Here is a 26,816-nt window from a genome sequence, read left to right on the forward strand (position 1 = left end):
TCAATATTCGCAACAAATTCTCCAATCAAGAAATTCTTTTTTTCTTTTCCAAACAAATAATTGGTATCTGGGGCAATAATCTTCCATGTGCAAGCACTAGATTTGCACCAAGTAACCCAATTGAATTACAATTTTTACATGTCGATCTAATTGAATACTATCATTGACTAAACAAAACAAAAAAAAACAAAAAATGAAGAAGAAGTCACAGCTCACAAAACATTGGGTAAGTTAGGCTGTCAGACAGAACCCAAACCTTGTTGCATAGATTCTCCATTATCAACGTAAAATATTATTGCCAAATTCGTATTTAATTGTGAGCGCGTGGGGCTATTACCTTGCCTCTGTGTCCTTTTTGGCTCTTCCGTTTTTCTCAATATACCTTGGCCGGAAAGCTTGCAACACCTTCGTCACTTTCACAGCTCTCCATCTTCTTCAGATTCTACTCTCTCTCTGTTTCTGGCCTTGTGAGTTTTGTTCAAGATGAACGACCTGCTTACGGTAATTGGGTTTTGATTCAATTCGTTAAAGTTTCTACCTTTTTGACTGTGATAGTTGATTGAATTCAGTTTCATAACTGAGGGGGTCATTGTTCTGATCTGGGTTTATTTGCTTTGATTAAGAAAAGGGTTTATGCTGGTGGGTTTGAATTGGTACTCTTTTAGTGGTGGTGGTGGATGACATTTGAGGATTTTTTTTCCTTGGTGATTTCTATGTAAAGTTCATGTTTTTAGTGAGTACCAGATGTAGTTTAAGACAAATTTTGTATTAGATGCTATAAAGATCATAATCAATTGAGTTTCATTGACACCTTACCCTCCAGTTGATGAGGTGACTGACTGAAAGGGAAAGTGTAACAGACAAAACAGGGTTCTAAGTTTTCAAAGTTTCAATCTAAGGGTGCCTTTGTTACAATTTACTTCTGTTATTATTATTATTTTCTTTTATGTAGGAGTATGTTTTCAATCAAGTATCCCAGACATAACACCCTTGTTCATGGGAAAATTTGAATAAGAAGAAATTTGTAACTGTTTTGCATCTTCCTTTGCCAAATTGGTTATCAGTGTCCTGTAATCAGTGGTTAATTTGTGTAAATTTTTCTCTGGCTTTAGGATTCATTTGTCAGTGAGGCAAGTGCTCAGCCTTCCGGAACAAATGATATCGAAATGGGAAGGCCAATTCCCCATAGCGTGTCTGATGGCGGAATGGATAGTTTCAACAAGCAGGTCTTTCCTCAACAGAAAATTATCATTCTTTGGGCTGCAGACTACATAATTATCAAATCATTTGGGATTTGTGCATTTTATTATCATTTTTTCAAGCAAATACATGAAAAAATAAATCTCTTATCAAATGCATGTATCAATTTTCTTCTTGCATTATGAACTTATGTGGTGAAGAATGTTATTTGTTGACTTTTTTCCTTTTAAGTTCATATCTCCTCAAGTCACCCTTTCATGCTCTTCATTTTTTTTTTGGTAATGTAGATCCAAGAGGTTGAGAAACAGGTGGAAAAGCTTTCCGGGCTTCTTAAAAAACTTAAGGTACATATCTATTTTATGATAGCTATGTTTTAGTTTGTATTGATGTACTTGTGAGTTTTTTATATCTGGAATTGGGGTCTGATAGATCTAAATTTCATTGGCTTTGGTTCTGTATTGATATAACTATGTTGTATCTGAATTTTCATCTTTATGTTAGAACCTATGATCTCTCGTAAACTGGTGGTATTCTTTAATGTTGGTTCTACCTATTATTATTCATGAAAGAGCTTTCTCATCTCCACCACAAATATATGACAGACACATTGTTTATCCCATTACCATGTTTTGTCCTACGAACACAGTCCGCCTTATGGCTAAGACTATCTGAATGATGCTGGTCTTGGATTTTTTTAACAGTTGAATATGTTTGTATGCATAAGAACAGTAAGTAGAAACTTACTGTGAACTTTCTTTATAGGATGCGAATGAGGAGTCGAAGGCTGTTACAAAAGCATCTGCCATGAAAGGTATAAACTATTTTCCGACTCAGTCATGTTTTGAAAAGCTTTAACCTAAAAGTGGAATTTTCAGCAAACGTTAGTCAACTATTCGGAACTTGGAATACTATCGGTAACTGTTTCATGATGCATTGTGTATTCTGATGTTCAATATCTCCATTCTGTTTGCTTGTCGTTCCAGGTCTCTTTTATTTATTTATTTTATTTACTCTTATCATAATTTTACATTCCTATTACTCTGAGAAACTGAGACAGTTACTCTTATTTCAGCAATCAAAAAGCGGATGGAAAAAGATATTGATGAAGTGGGAAAGATTGCCCGTGGTGTCAAAGGAAAACTAGAAGCAATAAGCAAAGATGTAATACTTTAATAACTCTTCCTTGATCTACCAGATTTGTGATATTACTTCGTAGTTTCTCTGTAATCTATTGACTCCCTTTATCCTCCCCCAGAACTTAGCCAACCGACAGAAGCCTGGATGTGAGAAGGGAACAGGTGTTGACAGATCAAGGATGAACATGACAAAGTTTGTATACAGTACTTATGTTTTATATTTTAGAGTACTTAACTCCTTATATAAGTTGTAACAATCTATTAAGTTGATATAAAGTATTTTCATTTTATGGCAGTTCATTGACGAAAAAGTTTAGGGAGATAATGATCGAATTTCAGGTATATGCACTCTGCACATTCAGCTTGTTACTTTTGACTCAGTTTGCCCCACTCTTTTCTTATCAATGTTGTATAAATGTTTTAGACCCTTAGACAAAGAATCCAAGATGAATATCGTGAGGTTGTGGAGAGAAGAGTCATTACAGGTTTGAATGCCTTTCAACACATTTCATATTAAGATACTTGTGTTATAGTTTTATTGTCAGAAATTTTAATGGTTGGACATATATTTTTCCATTGATGGTCAAGCAGTTACAGGAACTAGACCAGATGAAGAGGTGAGCCAGATTCCTAATTATAGACTTCCTGTCACAGATATTTAAGTTGTGATTGTGTTTCTAACCTGTCAAACTTTTTTCACCTTTCTAGACAATTGACAATCTAATAGAAACTGGAAATAGTGAGCAAATATTCCAGAAGGCAGTCCAAGAACAGGGACGAGGACAGGTATATTCTATTATTGTAGTATATTGATGTAACCTTAAGATTTCCCTGCAAAAGAAATTGAGAATTAAACCATGTACTCTGATTCCAGGTACTAAATACTTTGGAAGAAATTCAAGAGAGGCATGACACCGTAAAAGAAATTGAGAAGAAGCTTCTTGACTTGCATCAGGTTTGTACCGTGCATCAAGGCATAAGGTTTTGACTACCTGAAACTAACACATCTGATATGGTTAAGTGTTAAATTTTCAGATCTACCTCGATATGGCAGTATTGGTTGATGCTCAAGGAGAGGTTTTAGATAACATTGAAACTCAGGTTTGATTCTAATTTTGCATCATGTGTTCATATCTGTGTATTGCATGTGTGATTGTGTATCACTTTGCGTCTGTGTTGATGGGGATCGTGTTCAGGTTTCGAGTACAGTTGATTATATGCAATCTGGGACCACTCAACTTCAAAATGCAAAGAAACTCCAGAAGAACTCCAGAAAATGGATGTGCATTGCCATCATGATTCTTTTAATTATAGTAGCTGTTATAGTTGTCGGTGTCCTCAAACCATGGAAAAGCAGCTAGGGTGCTTGAGTCTACCCTATTCTTTTCACCGTGTAATATAGGACCGTAAATGAGTTGGTTGGGGATTATTTTATATTCACATCTGTGAGGATCGAAGAGTGTGTCTTAGTTACTTGGTTGTGATTCTTTATGGTCCTTTCTTCTTCCTTTTTGGCTTTTGAGTGATTCATTTTGTGTGTGTACTTTTGTGAAGTTTGGTTTATTGATGGTGGTGTGTATTTCAGAGTATGGATTTAAAATGATTGTATAGTTGGCCTAATCAAAGGGATGGCTTTGGTTCAAACCATTTCAGTTTCCTTGCAGAAATTGACAATGTGACTCTTTAATTTAGTTTCTTTTTTCTTTGGAGTAATATTGGCACACTTAGAAAACATGATAATACACGCACGTCTCACTTGTCTCACCCTATTTTTCTTTCTTTTTAAATAAATTCTTGGAAACGTATAAAAATGTGTGATACAAATAGGAATTGGTTATAGTAATTTTTCTTACTATTTTTGTGAAAAGTTCAGCTATAATTTTCATCAAGAACAAAAGAGAGAACATCATTAGATTTACTGATTTACATTCAAGCCATATGTAACTTTCCCATGTTAGCCGAAGAAATGAAACTTTTCCTTTTATCCTTCTGTTCCCTTCATGGGTTTGTTTCCTTTAGTGTATTAAAATGAAAAATGGCCTACATGATGATTTTTCGCCAGGCCCAAGCAGTGTGCAGGTTTTATTTACGCACTACCCTTGTCTATAGTAGCGAGCAAAAATGGCTAAAAATTAGCTTTGGTGGGTAACGAAGATGATACGAAAACCTTTGTCAAAAAAAAAAAAAATACCATGAGGTTATATCATCTAGATTAATGTTTATATGCACCGGTCATATATAATATTCTCACATGTATGCAAAATAATTTCACATATGTTATACTTTCACATACAACATATGAATGTATCGAAAATGAGATCATATGTATTCGGTGCATGTCATGACATTATATATGCTTTTAATTCGTTTTTCAATCTTCATTCTTTTGTGTGGTCGAGAAAGACTCAATAAAAAGATGCTACATACAAGCATGCACATATAGATACACACATATCTTATATCTAGTATTAAAGACATAGTAATTCGCTATGACATTAATCTATTACTCTTTTTTTTTATGAATAAAATCTATTACATTTATGTACCAAGATTTTACTTATTACTTGGAAAATGTTACAGAACACTTCATGTTTTTTTCCACTTGAAATTGGACTCATAATCATTGTAGGATCAATATAGGACCTACCTGGGAAAGTTATCGAGTTAGCATTTACTATCTTAGGTTGACCATATATTATGGATTTTGTTCATTAATCTTTTCAAAAAAAAAAAAGGATTTGTTCATTAATACAAGGTGATTTTAACGAGCCAATCAATTGTGTATAAATTTAACTTTTTGTTGTCGATTTAAAAAAGTTACAGCATTTATAGAATGGTAATGATGAGAAGATTTGAATTCACTTCCTTATCATAAAACTTTTGAAGGTTTACAACTTTGATCGATTTGGATCAAATTTTGAGGGTCTAGTTTACAACTTTTTTTTCTCTCGTAGTGAAGAAAACTATTTTATGGAAATTTTCTTTAATCTGTGATAGTATTAATTAGGTGGATTGGAATGTGGAAGTTGGTTACTCATATGTTTGGGTTAGTATGGGGTCATTGATGTTTTCGATTTTCTTTTTCTTCCCATTTTTCTTGCATCAACAAGCCTAATGCATTTGTTCATTCACACTCTCTTTTCACATTGAGTGAGAAAACTAAGCACAATGCTAGCTACAATTTAGAAAACTAAAATGAGTTTGATTTGTATTAATACTTGTTTATTAATTTGGTGCAGGTGACAAATGCAGTGGACCATGTACAATCAGGGACAGATGCTCTACACACTGCAAAGAGCTTGCAAAAGAAGTCAAGAAAATGCATGATCATTTCCATGGTCTTGCTCTTGATCATTGCTCTCATTATTGTCCTCTCTATTCTCAAGCCATGGAAGAAATAATAACCGCTCCAAGCAAGCTTAAGAATCCTCCAGACATAGTCTAATACTTATACAACTTCACTCACAATATTCACAAGGTACTGTCTTTGCTCTTAATTCATTTTTTTGATTCTTACGTACTCGAGGGATTGAACCTTTTGTATTCTATTTTTGATAGCCAATATCCAGCAACTTTGCAAGATGGTTTCTTTGCCTCCAATGTTTTATCCCATGTTATACTTCCTTTGATAATGTATAAGTGGAATTAATAGGAATGAAATGATACGAGTTCATATTTAGGGAAATATCCCATTACAGTACACACAAACAAGGGCACTAGGTAGCAAATACAAAAAACATATACCCAGGATGTTCCAATTTTCACCAATTATATGATTGCAAATTGCAACACATTATTCTAACCCCAAATCCCACAATATATGAGCTGGGTTTAATGTCCATAGTACCCCTGAGGACCATACTCTTACATTCTAGCCTTTGCAATCACAACATTGCCTTCACTCAGATCACTAGCTCCTGGCCTAGTCCATGATTCCTTGAATTGCTCTTCGGTCACTCCTGTAAAACAAATAGTAACAAACAATGGTGAAGTATGAAATGAAAGGCTCCAGTGTATGATTTGTATGTGAAACACAGAAACTGGGTCAAGAACCAAAGTGTAGTAAACTCTTTCTTAGCTAGAGAACAAGAAATTAGAGAAAGATGACTTACCTTTGCCCATAGCAGCAGTTGAAGAAATGCCTCCCTGGACTGTCTTGAGATACCTATCATAGAAATTAGCACCGGACCATTTCTGATGAGCAAGCGTGTCGACTCCATTGTTCCTCTCCTCCCTCTGAATCCTCTCCACATAAGCCAGCATTCCCCTCTTCGCATAGTCCCTCGCAAAAGTATCTATCACGAGTGCATCAGCATGGAAACCAGCCAGTGTTATGAACTGCCAGCAGTACCCCAACTTTGCTATCCTCGGAATGAAGTCCCTCATTTGTTCATCAGTCATTCCAGAAGCATCCCAATTGAAAGAGGGTGAGAGGTTATAAGCCAGCATTGTCTCCGGCTGCATGGTCTTTACTCCCTCTGCGAATTTCGTGCACTCAACGATATCGGGGCTGGCTGTCTCCATCCAGATCAGATCAGCATGGTCGGCAAAAGCCCAGCCACGGACAACTGCAGCCTCCACAGACCCTTCGAACCTATAAAACCCTTCTCTGGTTCTAGGCAAGTCCCAGTCCCAGAACAAGTTCTTAAGCCCCAACCTCTCAGCAATCTGGCGGCCTTGCTCGTTGGACAAACACTTTTCATGACTAGCATGGTTTGCCCATTCGCTCAATCTCCTCCTCTTCTCATGTTCACCAACGTTCATTGCATTGATTGCATCTGTCACGCATTGATTAAATGTCTTCAGCTGTGCCATTGAAATCCAGCCAACCTCAAGTGCTTGAAGCTCAGCTCCTGTTTTCCTAGCAGCCATTGCTTCAGCCAAAAGAGTAGCCAAACTTCTCCCCTTCAGATTAGGATTCGTTGCCCCCAAAATGAACTGGTGATCCCTAGTGTCCACATTGGTCTGGATCAAAGTAGCTCCAACTGCATCGGTTCTAGCCACCAAAACTGTCTCAGTCCCCATCACATCAAACTGCAGCCTCGCTGCGACGAGCCTGTTGATGTGTTCACTCACCGCAACAAGCACCTTCCCAGCCATGTGACCACATTTTTTGGTCACGGAGGACTGGTCCTCAATGTGAACACCGGCTGCGCCACGCTCCACAAAGAGCTTGCAGAGCTTCACCGTCGCGGTGGTCCCACCAAAGCCTGTGTCCCCATCAGCAATGATAGGCTTCAAGTAATCAACATAAGGCGTTCTACCCCTCTCTTCCCTGCTCATGCTCATCCTCGCCTCCTTTTGCTTGCGGTCATGGTATTGTTGAGCAAAGAACAAGTGCTCGACCTTGTTTGGGACGGTGTCGTAGGGGTAGTCGGCTAGGTCAGGACCCGGTTCGTTGGTGCTGGTGTGTGTCGACGAGCATTGCCAACCGGAGACATAGATTGTGTCCAAGTGCTTGGCCATCATGGTGACTTGGACTGGGTCCAAAGCACCGAAGGTTCTTGAGGATGTGCCGTTGGCTTGGTGAGTCTTAAGGGTTCTCCAGAGCTTTTTCGCCATTTCGTTAGAGCCATAGCTTTGCCTGAGGCTGCCTCGGAGTGCCACAACATCTTTGGCTGAGTAAGGTCGTTTTGTTAGCCTGAACCTCTCGGAGCCCCACCATGCCTGCACCTCTGCTACCTCCGCTTCGAACCTTCCTTCTTCTTCCATTATCTGTGTTAATTGGAAAATTCATATAAAGGGTGGTTCTTCAAAACAACATCAAGTAGTTAATAATCATATTAAGACATGCAGATTAATTCATCAAGTTTTAGGAGGCTTTGCAACTCAACAAATAATCCATATACATTAAACAGTACTAATTCTGGAAGTCACCAATTTGCCTAGTAGATATGATACGGTGGTGTTTCATTTACTAAAACTCGAGCGCAATTAAGAACCTAATTAATTTGAAATAGTAAGATAACGATATGTACATGCACCAACGTATCATTTGTGATGAATACATTTGGTGAGCATTCCGACAATTAAGATTTGTGTTGAACCCACCGACAGTAATAAAAGTACATTAACCTTAAATAGAAAAATGAAACTAACCCTTAATAAAAAATCTAAATGAATCAACTGAAAACCATACACAACCAAATTGCTTGAGATAATTAAGAAGCAAAGAACAGTGAAAGAAACTGAATTGAATTAGGAAGTTGAAAGGGAGATGAAATTGTTGAATTATTAATTACCATTGAAGGCACCGAGTAAGATGCAGCCATGGCAAGAACTTGGTTTTGTATAAGAGGCTTTTGCTATAGGACTAGTGAGAAGTTCATGTGATCGAGGAACCTCCTCGAAGTGCCTGTATTTATAATACCATGGTCACCACTGAGCAGGATAACAATTCTTGTGACGATTGCAAAAACCGGTGGCGTTGTGGATAAGAAAGAAACAAAAACCAAGAAATTTCCACTGTGTTTCTGAATATTATTATTTACTTCTATTTTTCATTCTTGCAACTTATCTGTGCAGAAAAGGCGCGAAACTTGTCCTTTGGGAGCTGCATTTGTAGGCACGTAGGGTGATGCCATGCACTTAGAGTCACCATGCTTAATTGTCTTCTTCTTTTCCACTTTCAGATGATGTCACTAAGCTATTTTTGCATATAACTGATTCTGTTTTTCAGTTTCGAGCTTTTGTTATTATTTTAGTTACTCAACTGCCTCAGTTGTGCCTCGCTAAGTTAGTCGCTAGGCCTTTTCATGACTCTTCAATATGCTTTCTGGGTTTGAAGTGCTCATGACCAATAAATAAAAAAACCTGTGATTGAATCCAGGAAATAGATATACATGGTTCAGTTTAAATGAAATTAGAAATTTTGCTAGCTACTAGCTAGCTCGAGTTAATTACAGAGATGAATTAAATCAGGTTAGGGTTGTCCCGTCCCTCCCTATGGTTATTTTCTTTTTCTGGGAAATGAGTCTTAATTTCTTTCCAAGTGGCAACAAAAATTAGGTGACACGGCTGTGACAGATGTAGATAAATGTAATTGCTATGATTTTACATGTGTCATCAGTGCATTTTTGAGGCATATGGATATATGGCAGAAGAAGTTTTGGTTTTAATTATCTTCTGTAATAGATTGAAGTAGTTTTCTTTGTACACAACTCTACAGTTCTATATAATCTGCAGGGTGATGCTTGTTAGAGTAGTAGTAGTAGTACTGGGGATGAGTATAAAAGGGCTGCAAGCCTGCAAGGGTTTGGGAATTTGGACTTCCAAGGAGGTGAGGTGAAGGAGGATAAGCCTATCTTCTATCTAAACTATATGAGTATTCTAGTGCAGTGGTGGGTATCTCATACCCACATTTACAAAAGTGAGAACAAATTTTGTTGTCAAAGTTGTAATTTGAGTCATACTTTGTGTAATCTTAGTTCTAATAATGGTAATTACACCTCTTACGACATTTTACAAGTTTTTGAACAAATTAGTTGTCAATGTTGTGATCTTAGTTATAATAATGGTAATTACACCTCTTACGACATTTTTACAAGCTTTTGAATAAATTCGTTGTCAATGTTGTAATTTTTGTTTAACTATATGTAAATAGTGTAAATGAATATGATAACTTTTGTTCTCAATGTTGTAATTTTGGTTCAAATACTCGTAAATTTTTGTTCAAATAGTTGTAAATGAGGGTATCTCATACCCACCAATACACTAGCTTGTCTCGAGCAGTCTTATCCTCTCATGCATGTAATTTTCGCTTGGTAAAAACTTTTGCCTAGTTCAATTTCTACCTCCAAGCATATTTACTCTTTTCTTTCCCTATTGTATCATTTATGCACTATGCAGCACAAGTTGCTGTGAAAGCTGAAACACATATGCCCGATAGAAGTAAATGATTCTATTGCAAATGATAGAAATGTGTGTGCGCGCGCGCACACACACATAGCTAGTTTCATGCATCCTGAGGAAAATATTATTGTCTAACGGTCGATCTGGTTTGCTAATAATGTAGCCAGACTATGAATGTTGGTTTAGTTTAGCAGGAATGATTTTTATATATGGTTTGCACTTCTCGTGTTATCGGATGAACAGTTTGACAATACAACATATATATGCAGGGTAAAGCTACGGTATGTTAACATTTCTCATACATCAACTATTTTTACCACTTTGAGGACTAATATTACTATTTTGAGGACTCATATGGTAAACTAAGAAAATTTACCACTTTAAAGACTCATGTTACCACTTTGAGGACTAATATTACTATTTACTTTGAGGACTAATATTACTATTTTGAGGACTCATATGGTAATTAAGTAAATTTACCACTTTAAGGACTCATGTTACCACTTTGAGGACTAATATTACTATATTGAGGACTCATTTTATCACTTTTAAGGCAATTGTATGCATGTCATACGTTAACACATTGTAGAATTTTCCATATATGCATACGACATAAGAAATCACACCATGGTTACTTATGCCGCGTAGTGTTGACCTTAGAAGGAAAAAAAAGGACACTCTCTTCTTTGCATGGGTATAGATTTGCTCGATCCTTCAATATATTCGCCAATAATTAAGTCGTGTATAGTTTGATCTGCAGAAAATTGTAGCGCAATGCTATTGTATGACCTCTTTTTTGTTTTTTGTTTCTTTTTCTTTTTAGTCAGACCATATGACCTCTTGAATTTAATGATCGATAACATTTATGTAGAGTGTAATTGCTGATGAAATTGGAAATCCCCGGCCAGTGCGGGTGATTTAATTAACCAGTAAAACTGTAGGTCATATGCCATGGATATTGAGCCTGACTATTGACCATTATTTTACAAAGTTTCTTGTGGAACTAGTAGAAGATACGTATGTATGGAATATAATAGTAGGGAATTATAGCATATATGCAGTAGCCACCAGACGAGGTATTGGTTTGGGGATCGATATGTATAGAATTATTAGAATATAAGATTGGATAACTTTAGGTACGTCATGAATATGGAGTGATATATTTGCACCGTCCCCAACGGATTATCAGGATAATCGGATAAACTTAATAATGGTTCGATCTACTACCTACCCACCAGGGATTGGTGACAAACAGTGATGAATAATTGCCTCGCAGCTTGCTGGGTGAGACTAGCTGAGACTCAACTTGGGGTGGTGGTCCTCAATTGCTGCTGCTGCTGCGGCTAATCCTAGCAGGCAGCTAGGGTTGGGTTTTGAGCATTTCGAGGCAAAAATAGAACCTTCTTATCCTCGCATATCTTTGGAGTCCTCATCATTTCCCCGATTTGTTGTTTCACTTCTATCCGACATTAATGAAATGAGCTTAATTAATTACTAATTAGGTGATGATCGATTGGTTTTGTAAAATTAAGCAATATTAGTTCCTTCACTAATTTTCCATGCATAACATATTCACCAGCTATATGTAGGTGTGAATCAATGAAATCCAGGAAATGATCTATGAATAAAACAGTGATACAGATTCATTGTGCCAGATCGAGGGTTTGACTGAAGTTTCGCATCTTGGGATTTAGAGTTTGATTTTTGTCAAAAATTCTGTCTGGTATCCCTTTACTCTTTCACATCTAAGGAGAGCTGGGCTGGGATTGGATGGAGGCTTTAATTCAGCAGAGCTAATATGAAAGTTTAGAAAAGTTTGCATTGGCTGTAACCTAGCTAGCTAGTTACTTACTTAGTCCTTAATGAAGTTCTGTCTCTGTCAATAGTGATCCTAATATGTGAGTGGAGTATATGCAACGAGTGTTGTCGGTGTACTGACATCTCCGAATTATTCTTCTATGAATTAGTCAAATTTACTACGACTATCTTTCTTTCTAACAAAAAAAACAAAAAAAACAAAACAAAACAAAACAAAACAAAACAGCATACGAAATTGGTTCCAACCGAGGTTTAGGGTTTACGAAATTGGTTCCAACCGAGGGATTCAAGGGTTCGTATACCAAGGTGTGATCTACGAAGAAGACTGATCGAACTATTAAATCCCTTTGTTCTAGTTAGGTACTTCTAGTTTTGGTTGTAGTTATATCTGTTTAATTATATTAATTCGGTCTGGTTTTCAACTACCTTGGTATTTATTTGATCGCTGGAATCTAGTGGAACTATTACAAATGGTACGCTCGGATTCATTGAATTATATATAGAGACAAATTCAGTTACCGTCCTCAAACTATGCTGCCAAGGTCAATTTGATATCCAAATTCTCAAAAGTATCAATATTGTGATACCCAAAGACCTATTTTGAAATCAACGTGATACTTCCGTCCAAATTCTCGAACGGCTCCGTTAGTCTGCTGACGTGGCAAGCACGTGAGTCCTGTGTAATATTTTTATCAAGGGCAGAATAGTCTTTTACTACTAACTAATTAATAATAATAAATAAAAAAAACGGAGCACAGAGCTCCATCTCTCTCTCTCCTCTCTCCTCTCTCTTTCTCTCTTTCTCTCTTTCTCTCTTTCTCTCTTGGTTCTGGTTTTCGGGTTAATGGGTTTTGATGGCTTTGGAGGCTATCAGTCTCTCGCTCTCTCTCCTTCTCTCAACCCCCCATCTCCTCTCTCTCACCAACTTCATCCTTGATTTCTTCGCTATCCACCATGCCTCCATATCCATAGTAGCTATTGGTACTCCTCCACAACCAGTCGATTAGGACACCAACATTGACTATACGACGATGCCATCACAGCCGTCAATTCTGAAGACGACGAGGATCACCATCCCCAAAACGACGCGGTTGTTTCCCAGTCGCAGCTGCTTCCCAACGACAAATTGTGAACCAGGGGCAGAGGGGAGTGTCGTCACTCAGATTAAAAGACGATGTCGAGGGTGATAATGGAGGTACTAGCGAAGAAGAAGAAGAAGAAGAAGAAGAAGAAGAAGAAGAAGAAGAAGAGATTATAGGAAGTTCTGATTCGGCGATCACGAGAGCGATCAGAGAGGATCAGAGTCGCCGGAATGCGCCGTTGACGCCAGAGAATGCGACGAGGGTTATGGGCAGCTGCTGGCGTCGGATTGGCAGTGGCGGAAGTGGTCGAGCGGCCTTGATGGTGGCGAACAAAATGAAAGACACGATTTTGAGGGGGAGAAGGAAGAGGTGGAAGAGGAGGCTTCGTATGGTTTCGGGATCGAAGTCTGGAGGTGGTTCATTTGCTTCTGATTGATGTGTTTGATTTGCAGGGATGAGAGGTTCTGTGATTTTCGCCATTATTGTTGAGGCAGTGGAGCTCGCTCTTCAGCTTCAACTCTTCACTCAAATCGGCAATTGACAGTGTGTGGGAGAAGCCAAAGGTACCAAGTACCAGCTGCCAAGTCTTTTTCTTGGTCTAAATGTACTCAATTGCTATCTAGGTTGGTTTCGCTTTTTTGGTTTATGCTAGGTTTGTTTTTAGTTCTGGTATACATGAATTCGTAGTTATATGTTGCTTTGGCCTTGTGATTGTGATTTTGATCGGAGTTTCTGGTATCTGTTGTTACTGACCTGACGGTGGCAGTGGAGGAGGAGGACGTTACTGACATGACGGTGGCAATGGAGGAGGAGGACGTTGAGGCTGTGGCAGCGGAGGAGGAAAGCTGCTGAGCGGAGAAGAAGGAGAAGACAAAAAGAAGAAAAAGAAATGAAAAGAAAAAAAATGAATTAACAAAAAAAAAGGGTAAATTGGTCATTTTACTTTTTTTTAGGGGCCCATATGTTTGCCACGTCAGCAAACAGACTGTGCCGTTAGATATTTTTGACGGAAGTATCACGATGTTGCCAATATAGGTCTTTGGGTATCACATTGATACTTTTGAGAGTTTGGGTATCAAATTGGCCTTGGCAGCATAGTTTGGGGACGTGGACTGAAATTTTCTCTTATATATAATGGTTTCATGACTTTCATCATGTTAATCTATCATATATAGTTAAGGGGGATAGGTGAGGTACGTAGCTAGAGACATAAGCCCTGGTGTTCTTTTATTGATGGGTTGTTCTTTGGCTGGCTGTTCAACATGCACTATGCCAATCAGGGCCGGTCCTGAGAATTCAGAGACCTAGTGCGAAAATTTGACCGAGTTCTTATGTTCGTTGCATAATAACTTAAAGAAAATGAATGGGTATAATAAAATAGGAAAGTAAAAAAAGAAAGAAAGAAAAAAAGTAGAAAAAAAAGAAAGGAAGATTAAAAAACTCAGCCCACGACTCGAAACTGTACCAAAGGGAATGAAGGCACGCGCTCATTTGCCATCCTACCAACTGCACAAGACTTGCTTTTGTAGTCATTTTGGAAACTAAATTCAATATATTGACTAATACCTACATATACGTATTTGAAACTCGAAGTTGGAGGCCTCCAATTTTCGGAGGCCTTGTGCGGTGGCACACCTTGCACACCCTCAGGGCCGCCCCTGATGCCAATAATAGCTTCAGACGACATATATCATCTGTTGTCTGATATGCAAATTATCTGTTGTGTATCCAGCTGCGGTCTCTTATGGCATCAGACGACAGATATTCTCCGTCGTCTCATCTCCTTCACACAGCAGAATATCTGCAAGGCTCTGTTGTCTGAACAACCCAACTTTGAAGAATTTGTGACATTCTGTCGTTTTTAACAAGAAGAAACAACAAATAAATGTTGTTCCATAAGAATTGTGGACAACAGACTTAGGCATATATCTGTGGTTTTAATGCTTCTTAATTGACAGGGAAACATGTGTTTCTGTTGTTTGAATATACCAATTTTAGCATTTAGTTGACAAATATGTTGTCTGAATTAGTTTTCAAGGTCAGTTTTATGTTGCTTTAGGTTCTTCTAGTCAACATCTATGTGATGAGTTCTGTAGTCTGATTGCAACTTCTGTTGTTTGATATTGATTATGATTTCACTTTTCTGTTGTTTACAAGTAAGAAGAAACAATAGATAATAATTTGGTTTAGTTGTTCCTATTATCCTATATATGTTGAGGCAACATATATTGTTAAACCTGTGTAAGATTTTAACCATATCAATATCATTCATAAATAACAATCACCAAAGCCATTAAAATTAGTCATAAAAAAGAAGCCAAATTTATCATTGTCTCCACCAAAATACATGAATACATATAGTGATCAATCCCATCAGTACCCTAATACTAAACAAGGTTTAAGTATGATCAATGAAGGCACAAAAAAACTAGGTTTAAGTATGATCATATAGTGACCAGTTCTATGTATAGGGACAACAAAATTTCCTTAGTACTACTCAAGTACCATATATATATATATATATATATATATATGGAACTGACATGACGATCTGCAAGCTCTCCTCTCCCAGTAAAATCGACACGAAAGGGTCAAAGCAATCTGCATCACACATAAAAAAGTAGACACAAGTGAACTTGTAATAACCGTTCCTTTCCAATCATAATGGAACTACTGTAGTTAAAAGGAAAAAGTGGCAAACACCACTTTCTGATTTTAAGGACTAAAACTCGGGCTTGTTTGTTCCTGTTTCAAGCATGATTATCATGCTCTGCATCTCTCTCTCACTCCCTCTTTTCTCGTCCGAAAAACAGAGCATCGGCTCTCACCTTTCTCTCTTGCTCCACCGGCCACCAGGCAGCACCACATCACCTCCCACACCTTCAAGACGATCGTGCGCAGCTGCAGGAGGCGGCCTTGCGCTGCAGAACCACCGGAGACGGCGGCGGAGGCCGAAAAACCCGTTTTTGCTCCAAGCTTGATAACTCGAGCTACCGGCCACGAAACCTTCCCAAACTTCACCCACAGGTTCGCCTTGACCTTCTGAAGCTCCCAGAACCTCCCTTTCACGGCGGCGCTGCCTCTGGACGCGGCTGGAACTCGAACCCGGTTGCACCGAAAACTTCGATCAGGTATATCTCGAGTTGTAGAGCTTGGTTTTGATTGATTCTTGAACCAGTGTGTTCACCATGATGTTCTTAACAACTTTATAGAAGGGATCGAGGCCTGAGGTTGCAGTTTTTACGTCGAACTCGGAGCTCGCCGGTTTCTGGGTTTTTCCGGCCAACCCGACTGTTTGAGGTATTTTCTATCCCTTCCGGTCATTTTCAGCTTACATGCTAGTTAGGAAAGTCATTGAGCTTGATGAAACGGAGCAGAGCAGCCTGGCCCCGACACCATTGGTGGTGGTCGGCGGCGGCGCTGCCACTAACTCCGGCGGCCATTTCCGGCCACTTACGGGGGTCACAAGGACAGTTTCTGTACATTTTTTTGATTCTATACTTCGATACGATCATTTCGATATATTATGCGCAATTTTTCGATTCGTATGATTTAGTTGTGAATTTTACGATTTCGATCGATTTCGATCGTTCGATTTATGATCTGTGAAGATCAGACCGTTGAATGGACTTGAAATTTAAAGATGTTGCTCGTATGACTGTACCGATGACTTTGTGTGGTCACGGGCGAAGATCCGACCGTTGGATCTTCGTATAATTGTGAAATTGTGTTTTGGAAGGCGATTCGTGAGAATCTGACCGTCGGATTTTCATATAAATCTGTGGAGATGTTATTAAAGGCGATTCAGGAAGATCTGACCGTTGGATCTTCGTAATGATTTTGGAGGATGATCCTAATGGCGATCCGTGAGGATCCGACCGTTGGATCATCATATAATTTCGATCCGACCGTTGGATCGTTTTTATTTTAGGATCCGACCGTTGGATTTCCATGTATGTGTGGTTTATGAATGATTCCTAAGTTAAGATCGTGTTTGATTAGGTGATTGACGGTTTTTACTTGGGCGAGCGAGTTTGGTGTGATTGTATTAATTTGAAGACGCAGCGGGATTATCGAGGTGAGTAAATCGCACATGGTTCAATTACGAACCGAAATTCGGTGATTTTATTTAAGTATGATATTGTGGAAATTGTTTTATGAAAATAAATATTTGTTTTAAATTATATGGACTTGTTCGACTACGGTCCATAGGTAAGTAAAATGAATTTATTTATAAAATGAATTTTGTTTTAATGCAAGTGAACTATGGTGGTGTTGGTAATCATTCCTGAGGGAATGGTTTCATATATATATATTTATGTGAAATAAATATTGGATGGTGTGATATTGGATGAAGTATTGATATGGTTAAATGAGTTATGATCCGAGCATTACTCTTGTGAAGATATAAATTATCTTATAAGTTGAGTTGAGTATGAGAAAGAGTTTTTGAGTAAAGTGTGATAGTTGAGTCGTTGAGATGAATTAAATGAGGAGTCGAGTGAGATGAGAAAAACTGTTATCGTAAAGGTGAACCTTGTCTAAGGTGACACATTACGATTCAGTTGAGGAGTCGAGTGAGATGAGAAAAACTGTTATCGTAAAGGTGAACCTTGTCTAAGGTGACACATTACGATTCAGTTGAGGAGTCGAGTGAATTGAGGCAAATATTATCGTAAAGGTGAACCTTGGCCAAGGTGACACATTACGATTCAGTTAGAGCTCTAGTCTGTCTGCCTTGTGTACTGCATGGGGGATAACCTCGAGTTATCGTATGCCCATTGAGTACACTATACTGCTAGGGGGATAACGTGAGTTATCGCATGCCTTAGAGTATAATATACTGCATGGGGGATTAAAATAAAAATCGCATGCCCATGAGTATACATTTGTGTATTAGAGAGAGAACGTGTAGTTGTGGTGTCGTGGTCATTGTGAGATGTGAGTTGACTGATGTTTGAAGTGACACTGTGCACTTCAATGATTTTGCAAAGGGAGGAAAATGCTTGAGTTGATTTTATGCCTGAGTTGCTTTTGTCATTTTAAATCGTGCAATCCTTTCGTTTACTCATACGGGCTGTCAAGCTCACCGGGTTTGTATTGTTGCAATCCCGGTACACTATTCAAACGGTGTAGCGGGTAATCCTACAGGTCAGGAGAACCAAGGCGGTGATCGGGCTGCTTAGAGTGGTGGCACTTGGGTTACAACATTTTGTGAGGTTTGTTATGCTCATTTAGAGCTTACAAAATTTACGTTGTAAGAGTGAGTTGTAATAATTAACTCGAAGTTTTCGAGATTTGTATTTTGAGTGGTGTGAGGCATGATTGTTTTGAAAAATTTTCAGAATGTATAAGTGTTTAAGTTTGTTTAATTCATGTTTCGGATTTTGATTGTGTTATTCAGAATTCGGGGCGTGACAGTTTGGTATCAGAGCGTAAGGTGCATATTTGGTGATGTGTCAATACCTTCCGAGTGATGGCCCGTCTGCAGCGGATCCCCATCGTGTGCTCTTCGGTATTGGCTAAGTCATTGGGTATGCATGAGTGTTGGGAGTCATTTAGTCCGCTAGGTCGTTTTAGGAACGTGAATACCTTCCCTGTAGTATTGACTTGGTTAATATGGATTTGTATTAGACTTATACTGTGTTTTAAGTGTTATACTTGTATTAGCCAAGCATACTATACTTCTTAGGTGTTGGATATTCGAAAGGAGTAGTACTTAGGACCATGAGTGGTCATGGAGGTTCGTATCAGAATAAGTTCAGTTGCCGCGAGTACAATCTTTAAGGAAATGGGAACCTCTAGATTTAATTCTGATGAGACAGTGAGAATTGTTTTATGGAAGTGGGGTTCTTTTTGTTGTTGATGTGTTTGGTTGAAGGCATGCTGTTGGCCTATGCACGTACCTAGGGTGGATACGAGTATAAAGTGATAGAATCTTTGCTTTCTTCGGTTGGACACCCTGTTGTTGTTGAACAGATTCATGACTCATGTGGAGTTGTGAGTTGTGTTGCAGTTAGGGGATGTATTATTGTGATTAATTATTCCACGTGCTTGTAAGTTGTTGAGCTGAGTTTAAGTTGTGAGAACGGAGTTTGATCTCGTGTTTGAGTGAATGAGACGAACGATTTTATACTTGTGTTGTCTCCGAGTACCTAAAATCATAAGGGTTATTTGAAGTGGGACTAGTGGTAGTTTTAGTGATTCTAAATTTAAATCGAGTTCGATGCACGTGTTTTATATACATGGTTGATGTTACGTGCATCATTTTTGAATGATAGTTTGTGATTCACAAGACAACTGAATTGGAAATTCTCCGTTTGGACACCTTGGTCTGTTGACCTGACTATGACTTGTGGGCATAGTTTTATTAAGTAGAGGAAATTGATTTATGTGAATTAGTTTTCTTAAGTGTTGGATCGTAGTATGGAGATAGACTGAAGTGAATTTGAGGTTGTTTTGTATTTTAAGTTTAAGTAGGCGGGGCACTTAAAGTTTTGCAAATGGAATTAATCTTGGTCGGTAATTGATGGAGAGATTTAGAACAACTCTCTGTAAATGATGTTAGACGAGAGTGTGTTTCCGTGACTATGGATTTTAGGAGAAATGGTTAAGTGCAATTTTGGATATTGATTGTAGTGACATTGTTGGGTATCCATAGTGGTTCAAGTGAATTACTATGTGATTTGGAGTTTGATTCGGATTCTGAATATAGAAATTATAGGGTTGAATTGTGGTAAGTTGATGGAGCAATTGATTGATGAAATGGTTGAGATGTTATAAGATTAGTACGAGTAACTCTAAGGATGTGGGTTTTCCTAGTTAACTCAGGAAGTGTTTACCTTTATTAGTTCCTAATTTTAGCGATGGAATGGTTTGTGTTTGGTTTGGCTAAGAGGATGCTAGCTAGACCACTAAGTGACTTAATTGATTGTTAAGTTTTGAATGATTGTTTGTGTTACATCATTATGAACGACGTGTGCAGCAGAGTCGGCTAAGGCCTTGAAAGAGCAATGGGTGACCAAGGTTCGATCCTTGGTGTCGTTGTTGGTTGTTTAAGGAAAAGACGACATGCATTCAATCTTATTGATTTAGTAAGGTTACAAAATAAACAAACAGAGGACTACACTATTCTAAGCCAAATCAGCAGCTCCGGAAGGGTTGAGACTGAGCTCAAGAGAAATGTGGGAACCACGGTTGTAATCGCCCGAGCCACCGGAATAGTAACCAAATGCGCTACCTTCCTCGGATGTAGTCTTCGGGTTACCAAGGATGTTTTCACCGTGCTCAGGGAATAGTGGGAGAGTCTCGACCTCCTGGTGATCTCCTTCTCGTCGTTCCATGAATGATCGTAACCCAAGGGTTAGATCGATCGACCCATCATCACCAGTGGAATCTGTGGAACCAAAGTTGAGCTCGATGGATCTGCCACCTTCAGTAGAACTTGTGGATCCAAATTTGAGATCGAGGGATCCACCAACCCGAACGTTCCGGATTTCCTTCAACTTCTGACTCTCACGAGCCTTGAGGTTCTGGAACCAATAGAAAACGTTTTTGTTCTCGATCTGCCCATACGGCTTCAGATGGAGACAGATCCCTTGAATCTGCTCTGGATTTGGGTTTTTAAGCCCCCTGTCGTAGTAAAGCTCCTGGAGGATTCTCAGTTGAGCTGGTGTTGGAGCCCACCGGTTATTGGTTGGCCTGATAAGTGTGTTGGCACTACTCCCGGCTGCTTGGTTGCTTCCTCCCTCCTCGGTTGGTTGCTGTTGTTGTAGTTCCAGATATTGCTGGGCTTGTAGTTCCATTTGCTGTTGGGTTTGAAGCTCCATTAGTTGCAGAGTTCGTGGTTCCATGGTGATGAGTTGAGAGAAAGTGAAAATTGAAGAACGAAGTTTGTTGAGTGTTTAAGGAAAAGTGTGGTTAAAAGGATTGAAGTTGATGAAGTGGAGTTGGGGATCTGAAGTTCTCAGATGAAGGAAGAGGTTGAGTCTTTCAGATGGAAGAAAAGGATCTGAGAGAGAAGGATTGAAGATTGGTGAAGGAAAGACTGGAGATTTGAGAAGAGAAGGCTGAAGAGTTTGAGAGAGAATGGCTAAAGCTCGGAATGAAATTCTTTTCCTTTGGAGTGAACAGTCGTTTCCTCAGAATGCACCTATTTATAGAGCGAGGTGAGCAGATCTCCACCGTTGGATGGACGATCTCTGTGATTCATTCTACGCGTTGGATTAAAATCACCCTGAAACCCGGAAAAGTTGTTGACGCGTGTAGAGCGCGTAGGGAGACAGGAGGGATCTCGAGGCGCTGTGGCAGACAGCTTTAGCCGAAAGCAGAATTGACTGCCGTAAATCACGGAAGGGATAAGCCGTGACACAAGTGGGCCGTACTTGGGCCTGTCTCGGATCAAGGCCATCACTGTAGCTGTGGGTGGAGGCCTGATGAGCCAAGTTTCTGTAAACAGTTTTGGATGAGCTGGGCCGGATTCTGCAAACAGTTTTGGATGAGTTGGGCCGGATTCTGTAAACAGTTTTGGATGAGCTGGGCCGGATTTCTGAAATAGTTTTGGGTATTTTGGGCCTGATTGCTGAAACGGTTGAGTTTAAATAGAAGGATTTGTATGGATAATAATGAGAGCAGCTTACGCTCGAGTGGTTGAAGGCTGAGTTTGTGTACTAGAGGTCTGAGGTTCGAAACCATGTCTCTCGTTTATTTTATTATATTCGTTTTGGACATAATAAGTATAACATTTGTACATACTATAATAAGCACAGCTTGTGCTCCAGTGGTTGGGGGCAAAGTTTTCATACACCAGGTTAAGAGTTCGAACCTTGCCTCCCCTTTTATTTTATTATGTCGCTTATGACATGATAAATATAACACGTGAGGATATATTAATGAATGTAGCTTTTGCTTCAGTGGTTGGGAGCAAAGCCTTGGGGTATAGGGTCGGGAGTTCGAAACTTACCTCTTACAAATATTTTTGGATATCGTATTTGCTCGATATACGGATGTATATACGGTCAGTACAGTATACGTACAGTATGTAAAACTTCATACTGTAGCCGAGCCGAAAGCAGCCAAACTGTACGGCTAAGCTGAGCTGAGCCGAGTAGAAGGTTAGTGGGCTGAGTTTTTGGCCCAAATTGGTTTGGGCCGGTTCGAAATGTAGTTGGTTCGATTTCTTTGGCCCAAATGGCCAGCCTTAGTGCTCAGCCCAAGGATTGAGCAGGCCCAAGTCATCATCACTGGGTGACACATTTTATTGGCGTGCTTTTGAGGATGATTTGTTTTGAGTGATGCATCTCTATTGTTGTGTAGATTAGTGCATGCTTAAATTTTACTATGGAGGTTTACCGTGATGCTAATTGAGTAGCGAAACGCTTTGTGTGAGTGTTTACTGTGCTTGTATGCCTGTACGGGATGACGATCTGTGTGAAAACAGTTATATGTGCAATACCACGTGGTGATTTGTGTGTGTTGCTTGAGGCAATTGTTGAGTTGTAATTTTGAGAAATGATGCGGTAAAGGAATGTCATGTCGGTGACGTAAGTGGGAATGAGGATTTCATTTGAGAACTCTTGTTGTGCGAGTTTACATCAGTGATGATCTAAATTAGTGGCTATTGGGATGTAATGTTATACATAGGGCCTTACCTTTGAGATTCTGGAAAGGGTGGGGAACTTGGCATATCGCCTCGCCTTACCTGTTTGCATGTCTGGTGTACACAATGTCTTTCTTGTGTCTATGCTCAGGAAGTACATCCGAGATGTGTCCCATGTAATTGATCATGGTACGATTGAGGTAAACACGGATGTAACCTTTGTGGTTGAACCTGTTCGTATCATAGATAGGTCTACAAAGAAACTTCGTAGGAAGGAGGTTGATCTTGTGAAGGTGTAGTGGAGTCATCATGACGAGGGCAATGCATCATGGGAGTTGGAGTCAGACATGAGAGTGAAGTATCCGCAGCTCTTTGAGACTTTTGGTGCTTGAATTTCGGGACGAAATTCTTTTTAGGGGGGTAGATTGTAATAACCGTTCCTTTCCAATCATAATGGAACTACTGTAGTTAAAAGGAAAAAGTGGCAAACACCACTTTCTGATTTTAAGGACTAAAACTCGGGCTTGTTTGTTCCTGTTTCAAGCATGATTATCATGCTCTGCATCTCTCTCTCACTCCCTCTTTTCTCGTCCGAAAAACAGAGCATCGGCTCTCACCTTTCTCTCTTGCTCCACCGGCCACCAGGCAGCACCACATCACCTCCCACACCTTCAAGACGATCGTGCGCAGCTGCAGGAGGCGGCCTTGCGCTGCAGAACCACCGGAGACGGCGGCGGAGGCCGAAAAACCCGTTTTTGCTCCAAGCTTGATAACTCGAGCTACCGGCCACGAAACCTTCCCAAACTTCACCCACAGGTTCGCCTTGACCTTCTGAAGCTCCCAGAACCTCCCTTTCACGGCGGCGCTGCCTCTGGACGCGGCTGGAACTCGAACCCGGTTGCACCGAAAACTTCGATCAGGTATATCTCGAGTTGTAGAGCTTGGTTTTGATTGATTCTTGAACCAGTGTGTTCACCATGATGTTCTTAACAACTTTATAGAAGGGATCGAGGCCTGAGGTTGCAGTTTTTACGTCGAACTCGGAGCTCGCCGGTTTCTGGGTTTTTCCGGCCAACCCGACTGTTTGAGGTATTTTCTATCCCTTCCGGTCATTTTCAGCTTACATGCTAGTTAGGAAAGTCATTGAGCTTGATGAAACGGAGCAGAGCAGCCTGGCCCCGACACCATTGGTGGTGGTCGGCGGCGGCGCTGCCACTAACTCCGGCGGCCATTTCCGGCCACTTACGGGGGTCACAAGGACAGTTTCTGTACATTTTTTTGATTCTATACTTCGATACGATCATTTCGATATATTATGCGCAATTTTTCGATTCGTATGATTTAGTTGTGAATTTTACGATTTCGATCGATTTCGATCGTTCGATTTATGATCTGTGAAGATCAGACCGTTGAATGGACTTGAAATTTAAAGATGTTGCTCGTATGACTGTACCGATGACTTTGTGTGGTCACGGGCGAAGATCCGACCGTTGGATCTTCGTATAATTGTGAAATTGTGTTTTGGAAGGCGATTCGTGAGAATCTGACCGTCGGATTTTCATATAAATCTGTGGAGATGTTATTAAAGGCGATTCAGGAAGATCTGACCGTTGGATCTTCGTAATGATTTTGGAGGATGATCCTAATGGCGATCCGTGAGGATCCGACCGTTGGATCATCATATAATTTCGATCCGACCGTTGGATCGTTTTTATTTTAGGATCCGACCGTTGGATTTCCATGTATGTGTGGTTTATGAATGATTCCTAAGTTAAGATCGTGTTTGATTAGGTGATTGACGGTTTTTACTTGGGCGAGCGAGTTTGGTGTGATTGTATTAATTTGAAGACGCAGCGGGATTATCGAGGTGAGTAAATCGCACATGGTTCAATTACGAACCGAAATTCGGTGATTTTATTTAAGTATGATATTGTGGAAATTGTTTTATGAAAATAAATATTTGTTTTAAATTATATGGACTTGTTCGACTACGGTCCATAGGTAAGTAAAATGAATTTATTTATAAAATGAATTTTGTTTTAATGCAAGTGAACTATGGTGGTGTTGGTAATCATTCCTGAGGGAATGGTTTCATATATATATATTTATGTGAAATAAATATTGGATGGTGTGATATTGGATGAAGTATTGATATGGTTAAATGAGTTATGATCCGAGCATTACTCTTGTGAAGATATAAATTATCTTATAAGTTGAGTTGAGTATGAGAAAGAGTTTTTGAGTAAAGTGTGATAGTTGAGTCGTTGAGATGAATTAAATGAGGAGTCGAGTGAGATGAGAAAAACTGTTATCGTAAAGGTGAACCTTGTCTAAGGTGACACATTACGATTCAGTTGAGGAGTCGAGTGAGATGAGAAAAACTGTTATCGTAAAGGTGAACCTTGTCTAAGGTGACACATTACGATTCAGTTGAGGAGTCGAGTGAATTGAGGCAAATATTATCGTAAAGGTGAACCTTGGCCAAGGTGACACATTACGATTCAGTTAGAGCTCTAGTCTGTCTGCCTTGTGTACTGCATGGGGGATAACCTCGAGTTATCGTATGCCCATTGAGTACACTATACTGCTAGGGGGATAACGTGAGTTATCGCATGCCTTAGAGTATAATATACTGCATGGGGGATTAAAATAAAAATCGCATGCCCATGAGTATACATTTGTGTATTAGAGAGAGAACGTGTAGTTGTGGTGTCGTGGTCATTGTGAGATGTGAGTTGACTGATGTTTGAAGTGACACTGTGCACTTCAATGATTTTGCAAAGGGAGGAAAATGCTTGAGTTGATTTTATGCCTGAGTTGCTTTTGTCATTTTAAATCGTGCAATCCTTTCGTTTACTCATACGGGCTGTCAAGCTCACCGGGTTTGTATTGTTGCAATCCCGGTACACTATTCAAACGGTGTAGCGGGTAATCCTACAGGTCAGGAGAACCAAGGCGGTGATCGGGCTGCTTAGAGTGGTGGCACTTGGGTTACAACATTTTGTGAGGTTTGTTATGCTCATTTAGAGCTTACAAAATTTACGTTGTAAGAGTGAGTTGTAATAATTAACTCGAAGTTTTCGAGATTTGTATTTTGAGTGGTGTGAGGCATGATTGTTCTGAAAAATTTTCAGAATGTATAAGTGTTTAAGTTTGTTTAATTCATGTTTCGGATTTTGATTGTGTTATTCAGAATTCGGGGCGTGACAGAACTGGAATATTAAGGCATAAACGGCTTAGATTTGGGAATTCATTTGTTTAGCCATGAGCTTGAAATTTTGCAGACTCATATTAAACATGTTGAGTTAGAACATATTAAAATTTCATGTAATTCGGAGTTTGGAAAGCAAGGAAAAAGATGAACACAATCTGACTGAACTGTAGGAGTTATATAAAAAAAATCTCAGCACTATGGTCAACTTAGAAAATTCACCAAAAATTCATTGTAAGTCCAATTGACATAAAATCAGTTTTGAAACAACCATTTGAAATGCATAATTCAATATACATAAGAACCAGAGATTAAATGATTCAAATAAGAGTTCAAATCTCAACAGATGATCAGAAGTTACATTCAAAATGCTGTAACTTTCCCAAATGCAGACAAAATTTGGAAAAATCACCAAAAAATCACTTTGCTTCGGAATAAGAGGAAACTTTTCAGATCCTTTGTTAACTAATAGAAAAAAATCATGTCAAAATTTCAGGATATTTGAATATCAGTAAATAGGGTCAAACAAATACCAAAGAGAGCTGTGCTGCAGGGCAGTTTCTGCAGAATTCCAGGTTTCTACAGAATTCCAGCTAATTGTTCTTTCTTCTAGAAGGAGCTAAGGATTCAAACTTATCTTTCTTCAGGAAGTTAGCACCTTTCCATGACTTCTTGGATCAACAACTTGGTGAACCTTTCTATTTTCAGCACCAGAATACTGCCGCACTACACAGGCATAAACTGTTTTGAACCATATCTTGCAAATTGTAAATACACAAAGCAAGGTACAAAAGGGTAAAGCACAAACCTTGAATTATAAAATTAAAGAACTCGTGCCAACCCTTTTCAAACCAAACCTTGCAATCACGTCTTGTGATATCCACTTCCCATTGAGAACCACTCTCCGTTATGGAACCAAT

The 26,816-nt window shown here is 39.2% G+C and overlaps 2 protein-coding genes and 1 long non-coding RNA gene across 3 annotated transcripts; 2 read left to right on the forward strand and 1 right to left on the reverse strand.

Moving 5' to 3' along the window:
• The first annotated feature begins 248 nt into the window (after window positions 1-248).
• On the forward strand, window positions 249-4,003 carry LOC112190333 (syntaxin-132). Its single transcript, XM_024329772.2, has 13 exons — window positions 249-501; window positions 1,113-1,226; window positions 1,488-1,544; window positions 1,963-2,011; window positions 2,273-2,361; window positions 2,456-2,529; window positions 2,633-2,675; window positions 2,761-2,821; window positions 2,928-2,953; window positions 3,045-3,122; window positions 3,211-3,291; window positions 3,372-3,437; window positions 3,533-4,003. The coding sequence occupies exons 1-13, from the start codon at window positions 484-486 to the stop codon at window positions 3,695-3,697; spliced, it is 921 nt and encodes a 306-aa protein (XP_024185540.1). The 5' UTR covers window positions 249-483; the 3' UTR covers window positions 3,698-4,003.
• A 2,084-nt stretch (window positions 4,004-6,087) lies between these two features.
• Window positions 6,088-8,614, reverse strand: LOC112190332 (isocitrate lyase). The gene is made up of 3 exons (XM_024329770.2): window positions 8,579-8,614; window positions 6,449-8,051; window positions 6,088-6,295 (listed from the first exon to the last, which is right to left on the reverse strand). The coding sequence occupies exons 1-3, from the start codon at window positions 8,606-8,608 to the stop codon at window positions 6,201-6,203; spliced, it is 1,728 nt and encodes a 575-aa protein (XP_024185538.1). The 5' UTR covers window positions 8,609-8,614; the 3' UTR covers window positions 6,088-6,200.
• Window positions 8,615-15,779: 7,165 nt separating this feature from the next.
• Window positions 15,780-25,871, forward strand: LOC112185021. Its single transcript, XR_005805350.1, has 7 exons — window positions 15,780-16,218; window positions 16,300-16,387; window positions 17,090-17,165; window positions 23,288-23,605; window positions 23,687-23,774; window positions 24,477-24,552; window positions 25,611-25,871. It is a non-coding gene; the product is annotated as an uncharacterized LOC112185021 (long non-coding RNA).
• Window positions 25,872-26,816: the final 945 nt, after the last annotated feature.

The sequence above is a fragment of the Rosa chinensis genome, chromosome 2 (genome assembly GCF_002994745.2).
Source record: "Rosa chinensis cultivar Old Blush chromosome 2, RchiOBHm-V2, whole genome shotgun sequence".
Lineage (NCBI taxonomy): Eukaryota > Viridiplantae > Streptophyta > Magnoliopsida > Rosales > Rosaceae > Rosa > Rosa chinensis.

Bases quoted from the DNA above. Each gene is read 5' to 3' on its own strand.
- LOC112190333 (XM_024329772.2), top strand. The intron at 1,545-1,962 runs GTACATATCTAT...CTTTCTTTATAG, and splicing joins GGCTTCTTAAAAAACTTAAG to GATGCGAATGAGGAGTCGAA. The intron at 2,362-2,455 runs GTAATACTTTAA...ATCCTCCCCCAG, and splicing joins TAGAAGCAATAAGCAAAGAT to AACTTAGCCAACCGACAGAA.
- LOC112190332 (XM_024329770.2), bottom strand. From the start codon at position 8,608: ATGGCTGCATCTTACTCGGTGCCTTCAATG. The intron at 8,052-8,578 runs GTAATTAATAAT...CAATTAACACAG, and splicing joins CTTACTCGGTGCCTTCAATG to ATAATGGAAGAAGAAGGAAG. The intron at 6,296-6,448 runs GTAAGTCATCTT...TTTGTTTTACAG, and splicing joins AACTGCTGCTATGGGCAAAG to GAGTGACCGAAGAGCAATTC.